The following is a 16937-nucleotide window of genomic DNA, read 5'->3' as shown; positions in this document are numbered from 1 at the left end:
ATTAGACCATTCAGAATCACATTTGATTCTCATTTTCTAACAGACATCCAAGATAATATTTTTAGAAGAAGCTATACTGGTATTTGCAAAAAATAGCCTTCTTTGCTTTTATCCCAAATGGAGTCTTTTCCAAGTTTCTTTTCCTACTTTAGTCATATCTCTAAAGCTGTTAACATTAAACAAGCTGATTCAAGAAGAGCATTAATCTGACTCTCTTTGGGCTTCTGCTGCATGTGCCTTTCTCTGTGTCACAAGGCAAAAATACAATCAGCTCAGCCATAACCCAATTCTCTTCCCCAGTAGAGGAAGCCCCTATGTAAGGGCAGTATATGGGTGACAGCAGGTTCATTAAGCATTTACTTGGTTCCACTGATGTTTGTAAATCAAGAGGAGCTTCCCAAGACCTACCCACCATTGCCAGGAGCCTGCCCTTACCAATTCCTCATTAAAAAATGTGAACTGGTGCAATCCATCAATGGGAAAGGAGTGCTGCCAGCATGGGCTGGCTTTGCCATGCACCAACCTGGCCATCTGGCTGGGTCATTGTGGGGGGACCTCAGAAATCTGCTTTTGGAACATTTTGCTTCTCTTGGCTATATTTTCAGCTCTGCTGAAAGCCTGGCAGGGAGAGGGCAAAGATACCCTTGATGGCTGTGGGGGTTCTGCTACCTGCTGGCAATGAAACTCGAGGCAATTCAGCAACACAGAGGTGAGCCATAGAAACAACAGGTTTTCAGTTTTTTTGGGGGGGCTTTCATAGCAGATTCCTGGAAAAGGACTTAGATGTAATGAGGTGTTGCATCAGCATTCAGAGGCCAGGCAAGCATGGTGGCTGCAGGTGGGTTGGCACTGAGCTGTGGGCAACCCACAGCCAGGATAAGGGGAGAGCAGAGAAGTGCAGGGAGCCAGGGGCTCTTTCTTCAGGTGTCTGCAGGTGCCCCTCTGGTGATGCTGGGACTGGAGATGCACCTGCACCATTACTATGGGCCCCTGTGAGAACCCAGTCAGAGTCCCCCTACCCACTTCCAGCAGGGTACAGATCTGCCTCCTTTGGGCATTCATGGACAGCATGGACCTGTGAGCACACCCAGACCCGGTGCACCCTTCCCCAGCACTGGGCCTGTCTTCCTGGTGGAATGAAATGGAGGGAAAGACAGGAGATCTGAAGGGAGACCATTCCTAACCCTAAAGATACATGAGGACACCAAGATCAATTGCCACCATACCAAACCCACAGGCAGGCAGCAACCCCCATCCCCAACCAGGCCCTGAGAACCACAGTGGGACTAGCAAGGGAGTGGGCAAATATGCCCACATAGCACAAGACCCCCCAAAGAGGTCCTCAGCAGGGTCTTTTCTAAAAGTCTGGCCAGGCACTGCTTTAAACCAAGCTGAATGAGATCAGCTCTCTCGTCCTGTTAAGCTTCATCAGCTGGCCTATGCTGAATTATTTAAAACCATCTTTTATTAATCTACCATGGCTTTTTTACACTCGACCTCTAGCAAGTCACTTAACTGCTCTGAATGGATTGCACTGCCTTCATCCCCATGCAGTGGTGCTGGAGGTGGTGAGAAAGACAAGTCACTGCTCTGCTCCTGCTTCTGAAACAGTTCAGATGCCAGCAAATCTTAGTGGTCTGCAGGGTAAGTAGAGCACTGGATTTACCCTCATGTTTAATGGGAGGTCTTGTCTAAACATACAGATCATATTGCTGGGTGGTGACAATACTTTTATTTAGAAAACTCCTGCTAGAATATTATACATGCTTTTAAAACAAGCTTAGTGTGCCTCCTGAAAAAAAAAAAAGAAAACACTGGCTGAAATACTGCAAGTGCCAGCACAGGGGCAAAACACCAGCCCTAAAAATTGGTCACTAAAGGGAACAGTCCTGTCCAATGTCCATCATCACCCATGTAACCAGGGCTACCCACAGTACCACACTGCCAGGAGAGGAGGCACCGGGAGACCCCCAGCCCACCAGGTGCAGTGTAAACTGTCCTGAAGTCCTTCCCAACAAGGGAAATGGCAGAAAGCTCTTGCATGGGTGTCAAGGACAGTGATCTGTGCTAGTCAGAGGTGCCAGAGAGCAGAGCTTATGGCCTTGGGACTCAGGCAGATCTAGGACAAGTTCTAAGGATCTACAACTGAGACATGAACACCTAAATCAAGTTTATGCCATCAAAATTTCCTCCACATGCCATGTAAAATTCCCTCCATGCTGGCTGAGAAGGAGTTTGGGAAATTATCTAACCCAGTCACTTGCCCCAGCAGACCAGGCCTAAATCTTTGCTATCCCAGCTTCTCCAAAATGGATGCTGGGCTTAAGATCACAGACTTCAATCAGTTTACTCCTGATGGGAAACTGGCCCCAGCCATTCAAAGCACTCATAAGAGCTCACACAACTTCCACAAGTTACGCACACCCTGTTCATTTTTTTGTTATTTATTTCTCACTTGCCTTTTTAACACCTATCTGTGTTGCTATGGCACATAGCAGGGACATTTCTGTGTGCTGTGTGATGTTTTGTGGGACCTCACAGACCTGGTACTACCCTTGTGTCCATCACATGGAAGTGGCACCACCCTGAGCATGGCAACAGCCATGGTGAGACTCACCAACCAGCAAAAAAAGGAGCAGACTGGGTAAAGGTGCCCCTGGGACAATATCCTTCTTATGCTTTAAGTGGCTGGAGAGAGGCCATGATTATACATGACAGTGAATGCAACGTGCATTAAACTGCATGAAAAATTCTAAATAATTTAAGTGAGTAACCTTGCTCTAACAAATGAAACCATATCTACTCCTGCAGGAACACAGGGGATTTATTTTTCACTCTGGGTTATAAAGCAATGTCATGTTCTTGTAGATAAAGCAAGACACCACAATATCATGAAGATATGTGGATTTGGTTTATAAATTCAACATTAATTCTTGTCTCTTTTGTAAGGACCTAGATCAAGCCCTGTCAGCACAGAAGCACCCAGGGCCTTCAGCTCCAAGGAGATCTTTGGCTTGACCAAATCAAGGACCCTCTTTTTTTTTTTTTTTTTTTTTTAATAGTTTCTGCTCACTGGCAGGTGGATTTTGACAAATGAGACTATTTCTAGCTAAGTATCTACCTCCAAGGCCACGTAGCTGACTTCTGACAGCTGCTTACAGAGACTTGGGCAGGAAGGAGGTGTTGACAAAGACAGAGAGCAAGGTCTTAATACTTCTGAAGCTGATAAACCACTTACAAAACAAGTCAAGCCCTGTCCAAAGGGGAATTGTAAAGAACACAGTGAGAGAGGCAAAGCTCATTTTCATAGGGTAAGAATAGACAATAAATAATGCAACCAGCACAAGCTGACCAGCATGGTAAGCAACAGGGTCCTAATTTACAGGTGTCTAATTTACAAGACTGTACTTGAAGTTCATAATGAAATTCCAGATATTCTGATTTATCTCTGGCCTATTCAAACTGTGCTACCAGAAAACTGTTGAGGGCTGAGGGCTTGGTTTTTCTATGGCTTTCTTCCTCTGGCAAAAAGGGAAATGCCAGCTTCATTAAGCTTTATTATCTGTTTTCTTCCCCAATTAAGCCATCACCACCACCCTTGCAGGACACAAGCCCAGCTGAGGCACCAGGCTGAGCACCACCACCACAGGCAAATTGCTTCATCCCTGACAAAGCCAGGACAGGATTTCACCTGTTTATTGCAACAGCCTCTGCCTTGCCCCCGTCAGCAGCACTGCTGGTGCTGCACGGACCAGCTCAGCATCTCAGTCCAGCTCCCTTAACAGCACTGGCAGGAGCCATTGCCTCCTGGCATTGCTACCACAGAGCAGATCCAACTCAGCACATGCACAGGTACACCTGCAGATCACATTTTTCTCATGTCTTCTGCTACCTGAGGCTGCATTTCCACGTCCCACAGGATGCCACTGATCGCATCATCCTCCTGCTGCTTCTCTCACAGCCCACAGCTCTCCACTTTTCCCTGGGGAAGCCAGGACTGCCTCTAAGTGGCTCCTGTTCACTGCTGCCTTTTTTGTCCACAAAGTGCTCCATGTTTCTGCTCCACAGGCTCCACAAGGGGAGCAGGGATTCCAGCAGCTGGGATTCAGCCCCCAGTAGCACTGAGCCAGGCACAGACCTCCCCTCCTTACCAGGAAGGCAAATGACAGGTTGAAAGGCACCTGCATGAATACTAGCAGTAAAGGATTTAAAACCTAAATCCTCAAAATGGTATGGTTTTAATAAACAGAGCAAACGTGGAGCTCCTGAGCATGGGATGAGCCACGTGTCCCTCCCCAGCAGGCAGGTGACACAAAGTCACAGTGCCCAAAGCACAGCTGGACACCTAGCAAACCAGACACGTCCCAGCAAGAGGAGGAGGACATGGGCACTGGTCTCACCCAAGCCCTGGTGAGGGATGCCCAGGGTCACCAGCCTGCACACAAGTGCTGGGGAATTTGCTGTCCTCCTTCAAGCAAGATGTCGTTTACACACAAGTTTTCATCTTCTTCAGGAGGTGGGATGCAATTACTTTGCACAAAGAAATGCTGTTTGCTTCACAGCTTGGTTTGCCTGCCCGCTGCCCTGAGAAATGTGAAGCATGGGATAAAGCCCTTCCCCACGGAGCCCCTTTCTCACTTGGAGATGAACGTGGCAGGAGAGCAGGGGTGACAGCTCACACTAAAGCAGCACCTGAGGTCCCAGAAGGTCATTGCTGAGTAAATCCAGAGGAAGGATGATCACCTTCCCACACTGGCTGACAAGGACAAGAGGACCAGAGTAGTTCAGTCTCCATCTGATGGGGATGGTGCTCCCATGTAGATTTGGACTTTGAACACTCTCTGGTGTTCAGAGGATGTTTTAGGTTTACTGCCCACATAAACACCCAGTGGGGGTGCTATGTGGGGGGAAAGAGGAAGTTAAATATTTCATTTCAGTCTATTTCATAAAATATTTAATCTATTTAATATTAATTAAATCTTCGTCTGAATAAACAACAGCTAAAAGTTCACCTCTTTCTCCAAACATAACTTGAACAGGCCAGTTTATACCATCCCAGATAAGATGGTAATTAATAAAGGAGGGATCCTAACTTTATATTCCCAGTTGCTGGAATTGCTGTGGTGGGTTGCTGGTCTCCTCTAGCCTTTTGAGCTGAATCTTTTTGCAGATGGATGTACAGTAACATCATCTGGTTTACAACAATGATTTCCACACCCTATTTTGGCCTTATTTTTCACAGATTTCATTCATATCCCCACAAGTGCATGCCCTTATCCCAGACACTATTACATCCTCAGCAGTAGGAATCTGTGAAGCTAAGGTGATGAGAAAAGCTATTTTGCTGAAGAGAAATAAAATCCAGGCCCCTCATGGGTGGCTGTAGCTGGTGTGAATCATCTCCCAGTGCCTGACCCACCCTCCTGACACAGCTCCACATCTCAGACCATCACCCAGCAACACAGCCAGGAAAAGGCATTTCTGGAGACAATTGGCAACAGCTACAGTAGGAGCAGATCATTCCCACTGAAAAGAATTTGAGCCACTTAACACTGGGCTATCAAGGCAGCTACTACCATTGCATCTGCCACTAAACCCATCTTATTTTACTACAAGAAGCCCTATTTGGACCAAACCCCATTCATCCCAGTCATACCAGCCAGAACACATTTTCTAATTAGCCCCAGCAGAGCCAACAGTGATTAAAGATTGGCCTACATGCAACACTACTTACCTTGCTTTCCCCACTGTGTGCTCCATTTAGCATTTCACTTTTCTTTGCCTCTCTGCTGCTCTGTTTTAAAGCCATCTCACCCAAACACCGACCAGGGTTGATGAAAGTAATTAGACAGTGGTTCAAAATGTACCAGATGCATCTTCATTATCCTGAGATAGCAATGCCAAAGGCCCTGCAATGGTAAATCTTTCAGTGTAAGCAAGTCAGATTATTCAGTTTAAACTGGCCGTTTTAACTCTTCTGGCCCCACAAAATTTTGAAGCTGTTTTAAAGGCCAGGAGATGCTTTGAAAATGATAAATCATAGAATCACAAAATGTGAAAGGGACCTTAAAGCTCATCCAGTTCCAACCCCCCTGCATGGGCAGGGACACCTCCCACTAGATCAGGTTGCTCAAGGCCCCATCCAACCTGGATTGAACACTTCCAGGGAGAGGGCAGCCACAACTTCCCTGGGAAACTTGTTCCAGCATCTCACCACCTTCACAGGAAATATTTTTTTCCTAATGTCTAACCTAAATCTCCCTTCTTCAAGTTTTAAACCATTTCCCCTTGTCCTCTCACTACACACCCTGTAAAAAGCCCTCCCCCAGCTTTCTTGGAGGGATCAGTTTTAAATAAGATCTCTGCAGTCTAAATCTTTGGGTTATGCTTAGGTTATGGATCAAACCTGCAACAAAGCAAAGCCTTTGACACCGTCCCCCACAGCATTCTCCTGAAAAAGCTGTCAGCCCACAGCTTGGACAGGAGCACCCTGTGCTGGGTTAGGAACTGGCTGGAGGGCCGGGCCCAGAGGGTGGTGGTGAACGGGGCTGCATCCAGTTGGCGGCCGGTCAGTAGTGGTGTCCCCCAGGGATCAGTGTTGGGCCCAGTTCTGTTTAATATCTTCATTGATGATTTAGATGAAGGGATTGAGTCCATCATCAGCAAGTTCGCAGATGACACCAAGCTGGGGGGAAGTGTAGACCAACTCGAAGGCAGGAGGGCTCTGCAGAGGGACCTGGACAGACTGGAGAGCTGGGCCGATTCCAAGGGGATGAGGTTCAACAAGGCCAAGTGCCGGGTCCTGCACTTTGGCCACAACAACCCCATGCAGCGCTACAGGCTGGGGACAGAGTGGTTGGAGAGCAGCCAGGCAGAGAGGGACCTGGGAGTCTGGATTGACAGGAAGCTGAACATGAGCCAGCAGTGTGCCCAGGTGGCCAAGAAGGCCAATGGCATCCTGGCCTGTATCAGAAACAGCGTCACCAGCAGGTCCAGGGAGGTGATTCTTCCCCTGTACTCAGCGCTGGTGAGGCCACACCTCGAGTCCTGTGTCCAGTTCTGGGCCCCTCAGTTTAAGAAGGATGTAGAGGTCCTGGAACAGGTCCAAAGGAGGGCAACCAGGCTGGTGAAGGGACTCGAGCACAGGCCCTATGAGGAGAGGCTGAGAGAGCTGGGGCTGTTCAGCCTGGAGAAGAAGAGGCTCAGGGGAGACCTCATTGCTGTCTACAACTACCTGAAAGGAGGCTGTAGCGAGGTGGGAGCTGGACTCTTTTCACAGACGACCTTCAACAAGACAAGAGGACACAGTCTTAAGTTGTGCCAGGGGAGGTTTAGGTTAGATATTAGAAAGAATTTCTTCACGGAGAGGGTGATTAGGCTATGGAATGGACTGCCCGGTGAGGTGGTAGATTCTCCGTCCCTGGAGACATTTAAAAAAAGACTGGATGTGGCACTCAGTGCCATGGTCTAGCAACTGCTCCGGTGGGTCAAGGGTTGGACTTGATGATCTCTGAGGTCCCTTCCAACCCGGCTAATTCTATGATTCTATGATTCTATGAAAGGGACACAGGGGATCCCCCCTCTCTTCTCACATTGACTCCTTGGTTGGCTTCATGTCACTGCTCTGTATTTGGGGTGCCTCCCTGGGGAAGAGGAAAAACTTAGTAGTACTCTTGGGATCCCCCACAGGAATGTGCCCTGCCTGGGGGATGGCACAGCAGAGCTGCTGAGGTTGGAGAGCTGTGTTTGTGCTGCTGTAAGGCTGCAAAGCACCAGGCACAGCCATGCTTAAATTAACAGGAAGCTCATTCTGGCAAACCTTGTTCAAGGAGCCATTTCAGGTCAAATATCTGCATCACAAAACCAAGAACAAACTCAGCTTTACACAAAGATCTCTGTCACTCGATTACCCAGAGACTGTGATTGCAGGGATAATTGCTAGGAGAGGGGAAGCTCCACCAGGGTGTAAATCAGCATCACAGCAGCTGAACTGCATGAGTCTGCAGCACTCAGGGTGTATCTCTGCAGGTTTTGGTCTGGAATAGGAATAGCTTGTCCAAATTTCCCTGGTAAAAAAAAAATTAGCCTTCTAATAAAAGGCCAGAATTCAGTATTTCACTCTTCAAAAAGTTAAGTCAACTGAGAAAAGAAGAAGGTTGGATGCAGTGTCTTAAATATTTATCTATACACTTGTTTTAGGTTTTTTAGTGGGGGAATTTTTTAGTAACACCTTAAGGTTTCAGTCTCAGGACACTTTGCAACAACTCCACACTTGCAGATGAAGGCAATAAAGCCTTCAGCAGGAATTATTTAATCAGAAATGTCCAGTGGTGGGAAGCTTACTCTTTTTTTTCTGGGGAGAGCAATTAAAAAAGAAACAGGAATAGGCCATAAAGTTGTGGTCCAGCAAAACACAACTGTTTCAATCAGCAAAGGAGCAACCGATTATTTCATGTAGCAGCTGATTTAAAACAAATGCTTTTCATCTCTGGGAGTTGAGAACCCTACAGCAAGTCACACAGCTCTGAAGGACCTGGAGGCTGCTCCTGCAAACTGTGCCCTGGGCTGTGACCAAACCAATATTGGCCAAAAGCTGCAAGCATTGCTCACAGGGAAGCAGGGATGCCCAGATCAGCTCATGTCACCCCCTGAGAGAAGCCATTCACCCCATCCCCCTCACACAGAGCCATTGCTTTTGACTCAAACAAGTTCTTGAAAACTGTCCACATCTCCCCCCCACTGAAGGGAAACACATGTCAGTGGAATTTCTCCATTAGTGCAAAAGGCACCACTGGCCCCAGGAAATCCCTGAGTGCCTAATGACTCCTGAGCCTCCAGGGAAGGGTCCTTCTCCTCCCTATTCCCTCAAATCTGCAACAGGCCACTCTCAGAGCCATGGAGAGCAGGACCTTAAGTCTAAGCCAGCATGGATGCTCTCTCCTAACTTAGCCAGTATGGAGCTGACCATAACACTAACAGAGTGAACCAGAGCTAGCTTAACCAGTTTTAAACCAGTTTAAGGCAGCAAGTTTACACCTCCACTGCTAGACACCTATGCTTAAGTGATGGGGGTGCCTTCCTTCTGCCTTTCATAGCTTATCCTCATGATTCTGCTGGATTTGGGTGCTGAGACTCACTCTGTGAGATCCTGTCCTCACACACCAGTGGGGCTCTTGGGGAAATGAGCACTCCAAGGGAACAACTCAAATGGCCAAGGAGGCCCCATGGAAACAAAGGGATGTTGAATGACCAGCTCAAGCATCAGCATCTCCATTCAACACCTCCCAACAACCCTGGCCCTACAACAGCAGCTCTCCATCTCTTCTCCTTGCAAAAAAAACCTCCCTCCTGGGACCACCCATGGTCCAGCCCAAGGAAAGTGTTTTATGGTGTCTCCAGCCCTCCTGTTCACTCCTCTCTGCTCAGCACTGGGGACATCTGGGAGAGCTCTGTGGCTTTGAGCAACATTACTGCAGAGTGAACCCCAGAGGAAATTCCCCCTGGACTTCCTAGGGCTCTTCCTAAGACCCTTTCTGCTCACAGAGGGGTTGGGATCCAGTCCTGGAGCATTTAAGAGCTGACAGAGGACCAGGGAGGCTCCGTGCCTCTTCTTTCTTCTCTCCATTTTTACAGCTTGGGGTAAGACACAGCAATCACAGCTACAAATATTTAACAAATCACCAAGATGTTGCTATAAACCAGCTGCAAAGAGCAGTCATAGGAGACAGCTCCAAGTGTAGGTGCCTGCCAGGGCACCACTGTAATAAGGAAACAATCTCAGCAGACTTCGAATTTTCCCAGTGGTGAAAGAACAGGGAATGTTAAGAAATAAAATACAAATTATCAAAATCAAACAAAACCTCTCCAAGAAAACTGTTGGACTGAAGCTGTTCAGTGTAACCCAGCAATGAGCACATCAGCACTTAGTGAAGGCAAATTCAAACCCTGTGGAAAAACAAGAGGAGCCAGGATATGGCCAAGAGTGTGGAGAGAATGGAAAAAAAAAAAGGAATAACCCCTGTGAAAGGTCAGATTAAAAATAAATAAATAAATTAAAGTCTCTCTTTGCCCAAGTTGCTTTTCTATACCAGAGTTAAAGCTGAGAAACTGAAAAAAAAAACCTGAAAACAGCCATAGAAACAGGAGGGTCAGCCACAAAACCCAGGGGGGGAATCCCAGAGCACCAGGTCCAGCAGCCCTTGGATGAGTGGATGCCAGGTGGGATTGGGGGTACTTACAGCACAGAAGAGCTGACAGACATGAGCTGAAACCCATGGAGGCTCCTCCAGGCCTGGGAAACTCATCTTCTGTGAGCAGAATGATTCAGGGCAAGTCCATCCCTCTCTGGAACATCTCTGTGTGACCCAAGAGAACAGGGACCAAAACCCCACAGAAAAAAATGTGCATGTCAGCAGGCTGAGGGCTCAGGGACAAGCCCTGGGGAGGCAGTCACTGGTCTCTGCTGGTACAACTGGGGACACATCAGGCTGCTTGCCATCCCAGATCACCTCACCTGGGCCTTTGTGTCCTTCAGCCAGCACCTTTGGGCTGTTCTCTGGGCTCTTGACACAAGGAGTAAGGAGGAAAGCTGTGGAGAAACACCTCCTGGAAAAAAAATCTATCAGTGACCCCTCTGCCCAGGGCTTGCTGTGCCAGCCCAGGTGGCTCCTGGCCTGGGGGAAGTCAGTGCCTCTCCCTGACTTCACCCCATGAACCCTTCAGCCCTGAAATAAAAGGTTATAAAAAAAAAAAAAAACAACCAAGGTTCATTACATCCCCTAATGTGCCAAGTTGCATGGGAATGAGTCAGGAGGCAGCTTTCTCCTGTTGAGGAGGGGATTGGGAGGGGGGAGGGGGAAAACAGGGCATGGAGACCTGGCTCAGGGCTCCCAGAGAGATGGGGCAGGCAGGGAGCTGGGCAGAGCTGGACAGGGTTATGGCAGAGCCAGAGGGGATGTCCCAGCAAAGCCCACAGCAAAACACGCTCTGGCTCAGAGACATCAGGGCTGGAAAGGGACAGGGACAGTGGTTTCACCCCAGCACCTCCACCACACAGCCCACCATGCCCAGAGGCCACTGCAGATGGGAGATGCCCCTTCCCAGCAGGTATGAAGGGTCCAGGACACAACTGAAACCAAAATGACCAACAGCTCTGGGGAAATGAAATAAAAGCCTGAGTCAGAAAGTGGCAAAGCCAGCAAAAGGTGGAAGTTCAGACTCTGGTCACAAAGACAGGCAGGCAGCTCTGCCATGTCAGATGCAGGGAGTCACTGCCACCACATCAAACAAACAGCCCCTTGTGCATTTTATTGGATTGTGCTGAACCATGAGGGCACAAGATTTTGGGAGGGACACAACCCTAGAGGCATTATCTCAGGTTTTTTGCATCTCGCTTTTACTTTTGATGATGGGAAACCAGGAGAAATCATACATTTCAGCTGCACAAAGCTTCCCCAACTGAAAGCCCACTATTCCCCCAGTCCCAAACCCACCAAAATACTGTCTGTACCACAGATTTAGCCCAAGGCACTGGGTCCTACATCTCCCACAGAGCCTGCTTTGTAAAACCCTCCGAGGCCAATAAAGCCAGCTGAGACCAGAGGATGGACAGCAAGAGATTCTGCCTGGATCAAGCCCTCCTGGCCTGCAAAGACCATCAGGTGACCAAAAAGTTCACCTCTGGGTCATCACTGGGTGTCCTACACCCAGCAGTGATGCTCCTTGTCATCCCTGATCCACCTCCCAGCTTGCTGAGCATCTCCATCGGTGACGCTGGTGGGGCTGGCAGAGTGGGACTGGGAGACCAGCAGTTCCAGAACTGGGCTCTGGTCACCCATTTTGTCACCAAGCAAGTAGCAGAGCAGGCAGGGAAGGGGAGCTCATAGTGGGAAGAGCAGAAGCCAGAGCTCCCAAGTGGTTATGTGTGCTCCTGGACAAAGCAAAGCACACTCTGAAGCACTCACAGGATCAGCACCTCATGTACACACACACACACACACACACACACAAACACACAAACACACACAAACACACGCACAAACACACGCACACAGAAACACACACAAACACACAAGCACACACACACACAAACACACAAACACACACACACAAGCACACCCACAAACACACACCCACAAACACACACCCACAAACACACACCCACACACACACACCCACACACACACAAACACACAAACACATACACACGCACAAACACACGCACACAGAAACACACACACAAACACACAAGCACACACACACACAAACACACACACAAGCACACACACACAAACACACACACACAAACACACACACACAAACACACACACAAACACACGCACAAACACACGCACACAGAAACACACACACAAACACACAAGCACACACACACACAAACACACAAACACACACACACAAACACACAAACACAGCCTTTGCAGCTACCTGGTACTTGTGGCAAAGCAGGAACCCAGCTGAAGCTGATGGGTAGCTGGACCTGGCACTTTGGGGGAGCAAAGCCCCACTGAGAAGGACCATCCTGCACATACCAAGAAATATTGCCTTCCAGACTAATAATTTCTAATCCTATCTGCAACCTAATTATTAAAAACCTTCTCAACTCATGCTGCACAGCCAAGCATCCCCAGAAGGAGTACCAGGATGCATTTAAAGGGAGCAAGTCACACCCTGAAACCCTAAGCTCTCTTCTTTAAGAATTGCATGAACACTCTTACTGTGGCATGAAAGGGAGGGGAAAAAAAAAAAAAAAAAACAAAAAAAAAAAAAAATCAAACAAGAAGTATCAAGGACTCATTTATTATTATGCCACTGCATAATGAACTGAGCCATTGTTCCCTACCTGGGCTAACAATGCCTTTCAGAAAACGAGTGCTCTTTTCCCAGTGTGTTCTTGAAAAAAAACATCAAGCTCAAGGCTGCCAGAGAATCAGTGAACAGCTGGAAAATAAAATAAAGCAGTTAACAGATTATCCAGAGAGTTTTCACACTTGATCTGTAAACACTCTTTTATTTAATAAAAATAATCATCCATTATAGCAACTTCTGCTTGTGGTTTTGTTGTTTGGTTGGTTTTTTTTTACAGTAAAGCACAGTTTATTTGCTTTCCTCACCTCTTGAGGATTCGGTTCTGAAAATGCAAGTGAATGTAAACATTGCTCTCCAGGTCCCCAGATGCATCCAGAGACCCTTGGAGTTAATAACAAAGTCAAGAGAGAGAGCAAAATCAACAAAACACTTCCCCAAAGTAAAAAGGTATTTTTAAGTCTCTTCCTGTGCACCATGCTACTCCAAAGAAGGCAAATTCATCTTATACATGAAATTTACACAAACTTCGCTTTCTTCAAACAATTTCTACAACCTGACAGTATTTGATAAAGCTGTTTTCATAACATTAAAAGGCTTGCAGACTCATTTACTGTGATGAATCAAAAGGTTTTCCTTCTAATGTTCTCCAGAAATTTCTTCACGGCACAAGGATGATAGATTTGTTCTGTCCATTTTTTTGTACATTTTTTTTTAGCAGAAAGAGCTGAAAGACATTTCAAGAAAGGATTGTAAAAGCAGTATTAACTCTCTCTCTCCTGCTCCAGTCTCACAATATTTACACCAGTATTAGAAAAAAAAAAAAGCAAAAAAAAAAAAAAAGCTTAATTATACTATAAAATATTAGAGAAACTGTCAGCTAAGTTTCCTACTTCAGAGTTTTGCCCTGTGTAAGACTGTAAAAGGGATGCGTTCGTATTTCCTAGGAAAGATGAGTCTGGCATATTAAAACCTGAGCTCTTCTCCTACATTTCAGAAGGATGGAGTAGCCCCTATGCACAAACCCCCTCCTCTTTTGTGGGAAACCTCACAGGAGTTAAATCAACACAAATCAATACAAATGAGATAACAGGATATATGGGGCTCTACTATTTGCTTTGAAATGTTATCTATTTACAGTTGGAGGCAAGGGAAGCAAGTTAGCATCAAACACACTTAGGTGCTGCAGTGTGGTATAATATCAACTGAGATTAACTCCTGAGGAGCTTGGCCAGGTCCCCAGCCTCACGTTACCCAAGAAACAGCCTGTCCCTCCACCACCTGGGACATCCCTGCCTGCACAGCAAAACCAAGCCCCCTCTCCACCAGGGTCTGCTTTAACAAATAATGAGAGGGCAGCTCCTACCTCAGCTATATTATATCACAGGCAACACAGAAATTAAGCAGAATCATGTAAAATATTAAAACAAACAAACAAACAAATAAACCAATTAAAAAACAAAACAAAACAAAACAAAACAAAACAAAACAAAAAAAAAAAAAAAAAAAAAAAAAAAAAAAAAACAAAACCAAAAGCAGCCAGTCTGGTGAGGTCTGTGATATCTGTGATATTAAGCCTTATAATCAAAACAAACAAACAAACAAAACCTACAGGATATTGGAAGTTTTGGTAATACTATCAAATTGTCAGGTAGGGAAAATGGCTCTAGTTGTTCAGTGGTTTTGAGTGAGAGGGGTCTAGGGGTGGGAAAAGAGGGACTTTTAAGGTGTCGAAGATAATTAAAGCATTCACAGTTTCAAAGCTGCTTGCCTTACAAAATTAAGACATTCAGATTCCGGGATGCAATACTGTATTTTACAAGGGGGTTAAAATTAATTACATATACAACAGGAAAAAAAAATTACACCAAAATAAAAAAGCCAACACCTCTGGGGTGTCATACTCCCTCTTTGTTGTTCATCTCACAGAGCTGCACATTTCTTGTCTTTAAAGAGTCAAACTCTCAAATATGACAAAAAGAGTCATGAAAACATCCACTGAGAGATTCTGGCAAAATTTTAAAAAAAAACAAAACAAAACCCTAACAATCAAGTCAAAAGCCATCCTCCCCTGGAAAGCCGAATGCCACGGCTCAGGCTTCCACTTGCCTGCTGCTCCTCGGCGTTTCCACAGCCTCGTCTTGGGTTTTAAAGGCTTCCTGCTCGTGAGCTGAAGGAAACCATCCCATGCAAGCACAGCCCAAGAGGGCCATCACTTACTCTCCTCTAAAGTCTTGAATTAGTCCTGCCCATAGCACAGAGTCCTTCAAACAATCCTTTTCCTTTCTATCCTGCAGAGGATCCTTTTGAAGGCCCGTCTGAAGTCGTGGTTGAAAATGGTATAGATGACAGGGTTCAAGGAGCTATTGCAGTAACCGAACCAGAAGAAGAACTTGAAGAGGGTTTCAGGCACAGAGCAGCTCTTGCAGACAGCCATCAGTGTGTAGGTGAAGAAGAAAGGGAACCAGCAGATGACAAAGACCCCGATCACCACTGCCAGCACAAAGGTGAAGCGCTTTTCCCGGTTCTGCCTGCCCCTCCACCGGGACCCTTTGGTGTTCCTCTCTTCCTCTGTCTTCCTGGGCAAACTGTCCCCAGGTTTAATCTGGCTCAGTTTAGTCTTGAACTTTCCCCTCGGTGGTTTCTCTGGCTTCTTACACTGGTTGTTCTCCTGGTGCTCAGAGGAAGAGGTTTCCTCCATGTCTATGCCATTGACCTCTCCCTCCTGCCCACCACCACCTCCTGCTGCCTTCTCCCCGTTGAGCTGAGCTGTGGCTGGCAGGTCCTCCTTGTCAGCCAAACCATTCTGTTTCTTCTCAGGGCGCTCTGCCCTCTTGTTCAGGGGTACCCTGGTTCGCCTCTTGGCTATCTGGTAGATGCGCATGTAGACCAGGATCATGATGAGGCAGGGGGCAAAGAAGGAGCCGATGCTAGAAGAGATGATGTACCACTTCTCATCATTGATCTTGCACAGTGCTACCCCTTGGTCAGCCTGCTGCCCGCTCTTCCTCTCGATGGAGATGAGTGGTGGGAAGGAGATGACAGCCGAGATGACCCAGACAATGAAGATGATGCACTTGATGCGGCGTGGGGTACGCTTGAGGTTGTACTCAATGGCTTGTGTGATGGACCAGTACCGGTCCAGGCTGATGGCACACAGGTGCACGATGGAGGAGGTGCAGAACAGCACGTCCAAGGCCAGGTAGATCTCACACCAGACTTTGCCAAAGTACCAGTACCCCATCACTTCGTTTGCAAGGGAGAAAGGGATGACCAGTGTGGCCACCAGGATGTCGGCAGAGGCTAAAGAGACCAGGAAGAGGTTCTGGGGGGCCTTGAGTGCCCGGCTGGTGAAGACAGCAATGATGACCAGGACGTTGCCGAAGACGGTGAAGAGCATGAGCAAGCCCACCAGGCTGATGAGGACGACGGTGGTGTGCAGGGAGTACGGCGTGACCCAGCCCGGCCCGGCCCCGCTGTCGTTGAAGGTCCCGTTGGTGCCGGGAGGTGGGTAGCCCTCCTCCTCCTCCAGCTGCCGCTGGTACTCCATGGAGGAGAAGAAGTGGCCCCTCTCCGTGAACGGGCGCTCCAGGTTAAACATCAACCCCGGCTGCGTGGGCACCTCCGCCCTTCGCCCCCTGCCCCACCCGCGCCGCGCTCCAGTTCCGCGCCCTGCTCCGCGGGGTCCGCGCCCTTACTGCGCGGCTGGCGGGGGCGGGGCGAGGCGGTGGCGGCCGGGGGGCTGCGGGCACCCGCGGCTCATGCTGAGCGGGGCGCGGAGCTGCGCGGGTGGGGACCGGGGCTGCAGCCGGCGGCGGCGGCTGCTCTGCTTCGCTCGCCGCCGAGCCTCTTTATAGCCCCGGATCAGGCCGGGGCTGCCGCGTCAGCCCCACGTGGGGAGCTGCCCCCGGTGCGCGCACACAACACACACGGACACACAGACACACGGACACACCCCGCACACCCTCCGCCCCTCCACACCCCGCCCCCCGCACACTCACCTCGCTCACGGCCGCCGGATCAGCGCGGGCACACGCTCAGCGCTCACACCGCCCATCACCTCAGCCCTCACACACAGCCCCACACCCCCTCCCCACAGTCTCGCCCCAGCCCAC

General features: G+C 48.2%; 1 protein-coding gene across 1 annotated transcript; it reads right to left on the bottom strand.

The window, feature by feature from the left end:
• Positions 1–12800: 12800 nt before the first annotated feature.
• On the bottom strand, positions 12801–16702 carry ADRA2A (adrenoceptor alpha 2A). The gene has a single exon (XM_071749393.1). It carries the CDS (start codon positions 16421–16423, stop codon positions 15089–15091), a length of 1335 nt encoding a protein of 444 aa, XP_071605494.1. The 5' UTR covers positions 16424–16702; the 3' UTR covers positions 12801–15088.
• Positions 16703–16937: the final 235 nt, after the last annotated feature.

Source organism: Heliangelus exortis, chromosome 7, assembly GCF_036169615.1.
Source record: "Heliangelus exortis chromosome 7, bHelExo1.hap1, whole genome shotgun sequence".
Classification (NCBI taxonomy): domain Eukaryota; kingdom Metazoa; phylum Chordata; class Aves; order Apodiformes; family Trochilidae; genus Heliangelus; species Heliangelus exortis.
This window is presented reverse-complemented; position numbering and strand designations above follow the sequence as displayed.

What these genes read in the sequence shown, in the direction of transcription:
- ADRA2A (XM_071749393.1), bottom strand. Translation starts at nt 16,423, where the DNA reads ATGTTTAACCTGGAGCGCCCGTTCACGGAGAGGGGCCACTTCTTCTCC.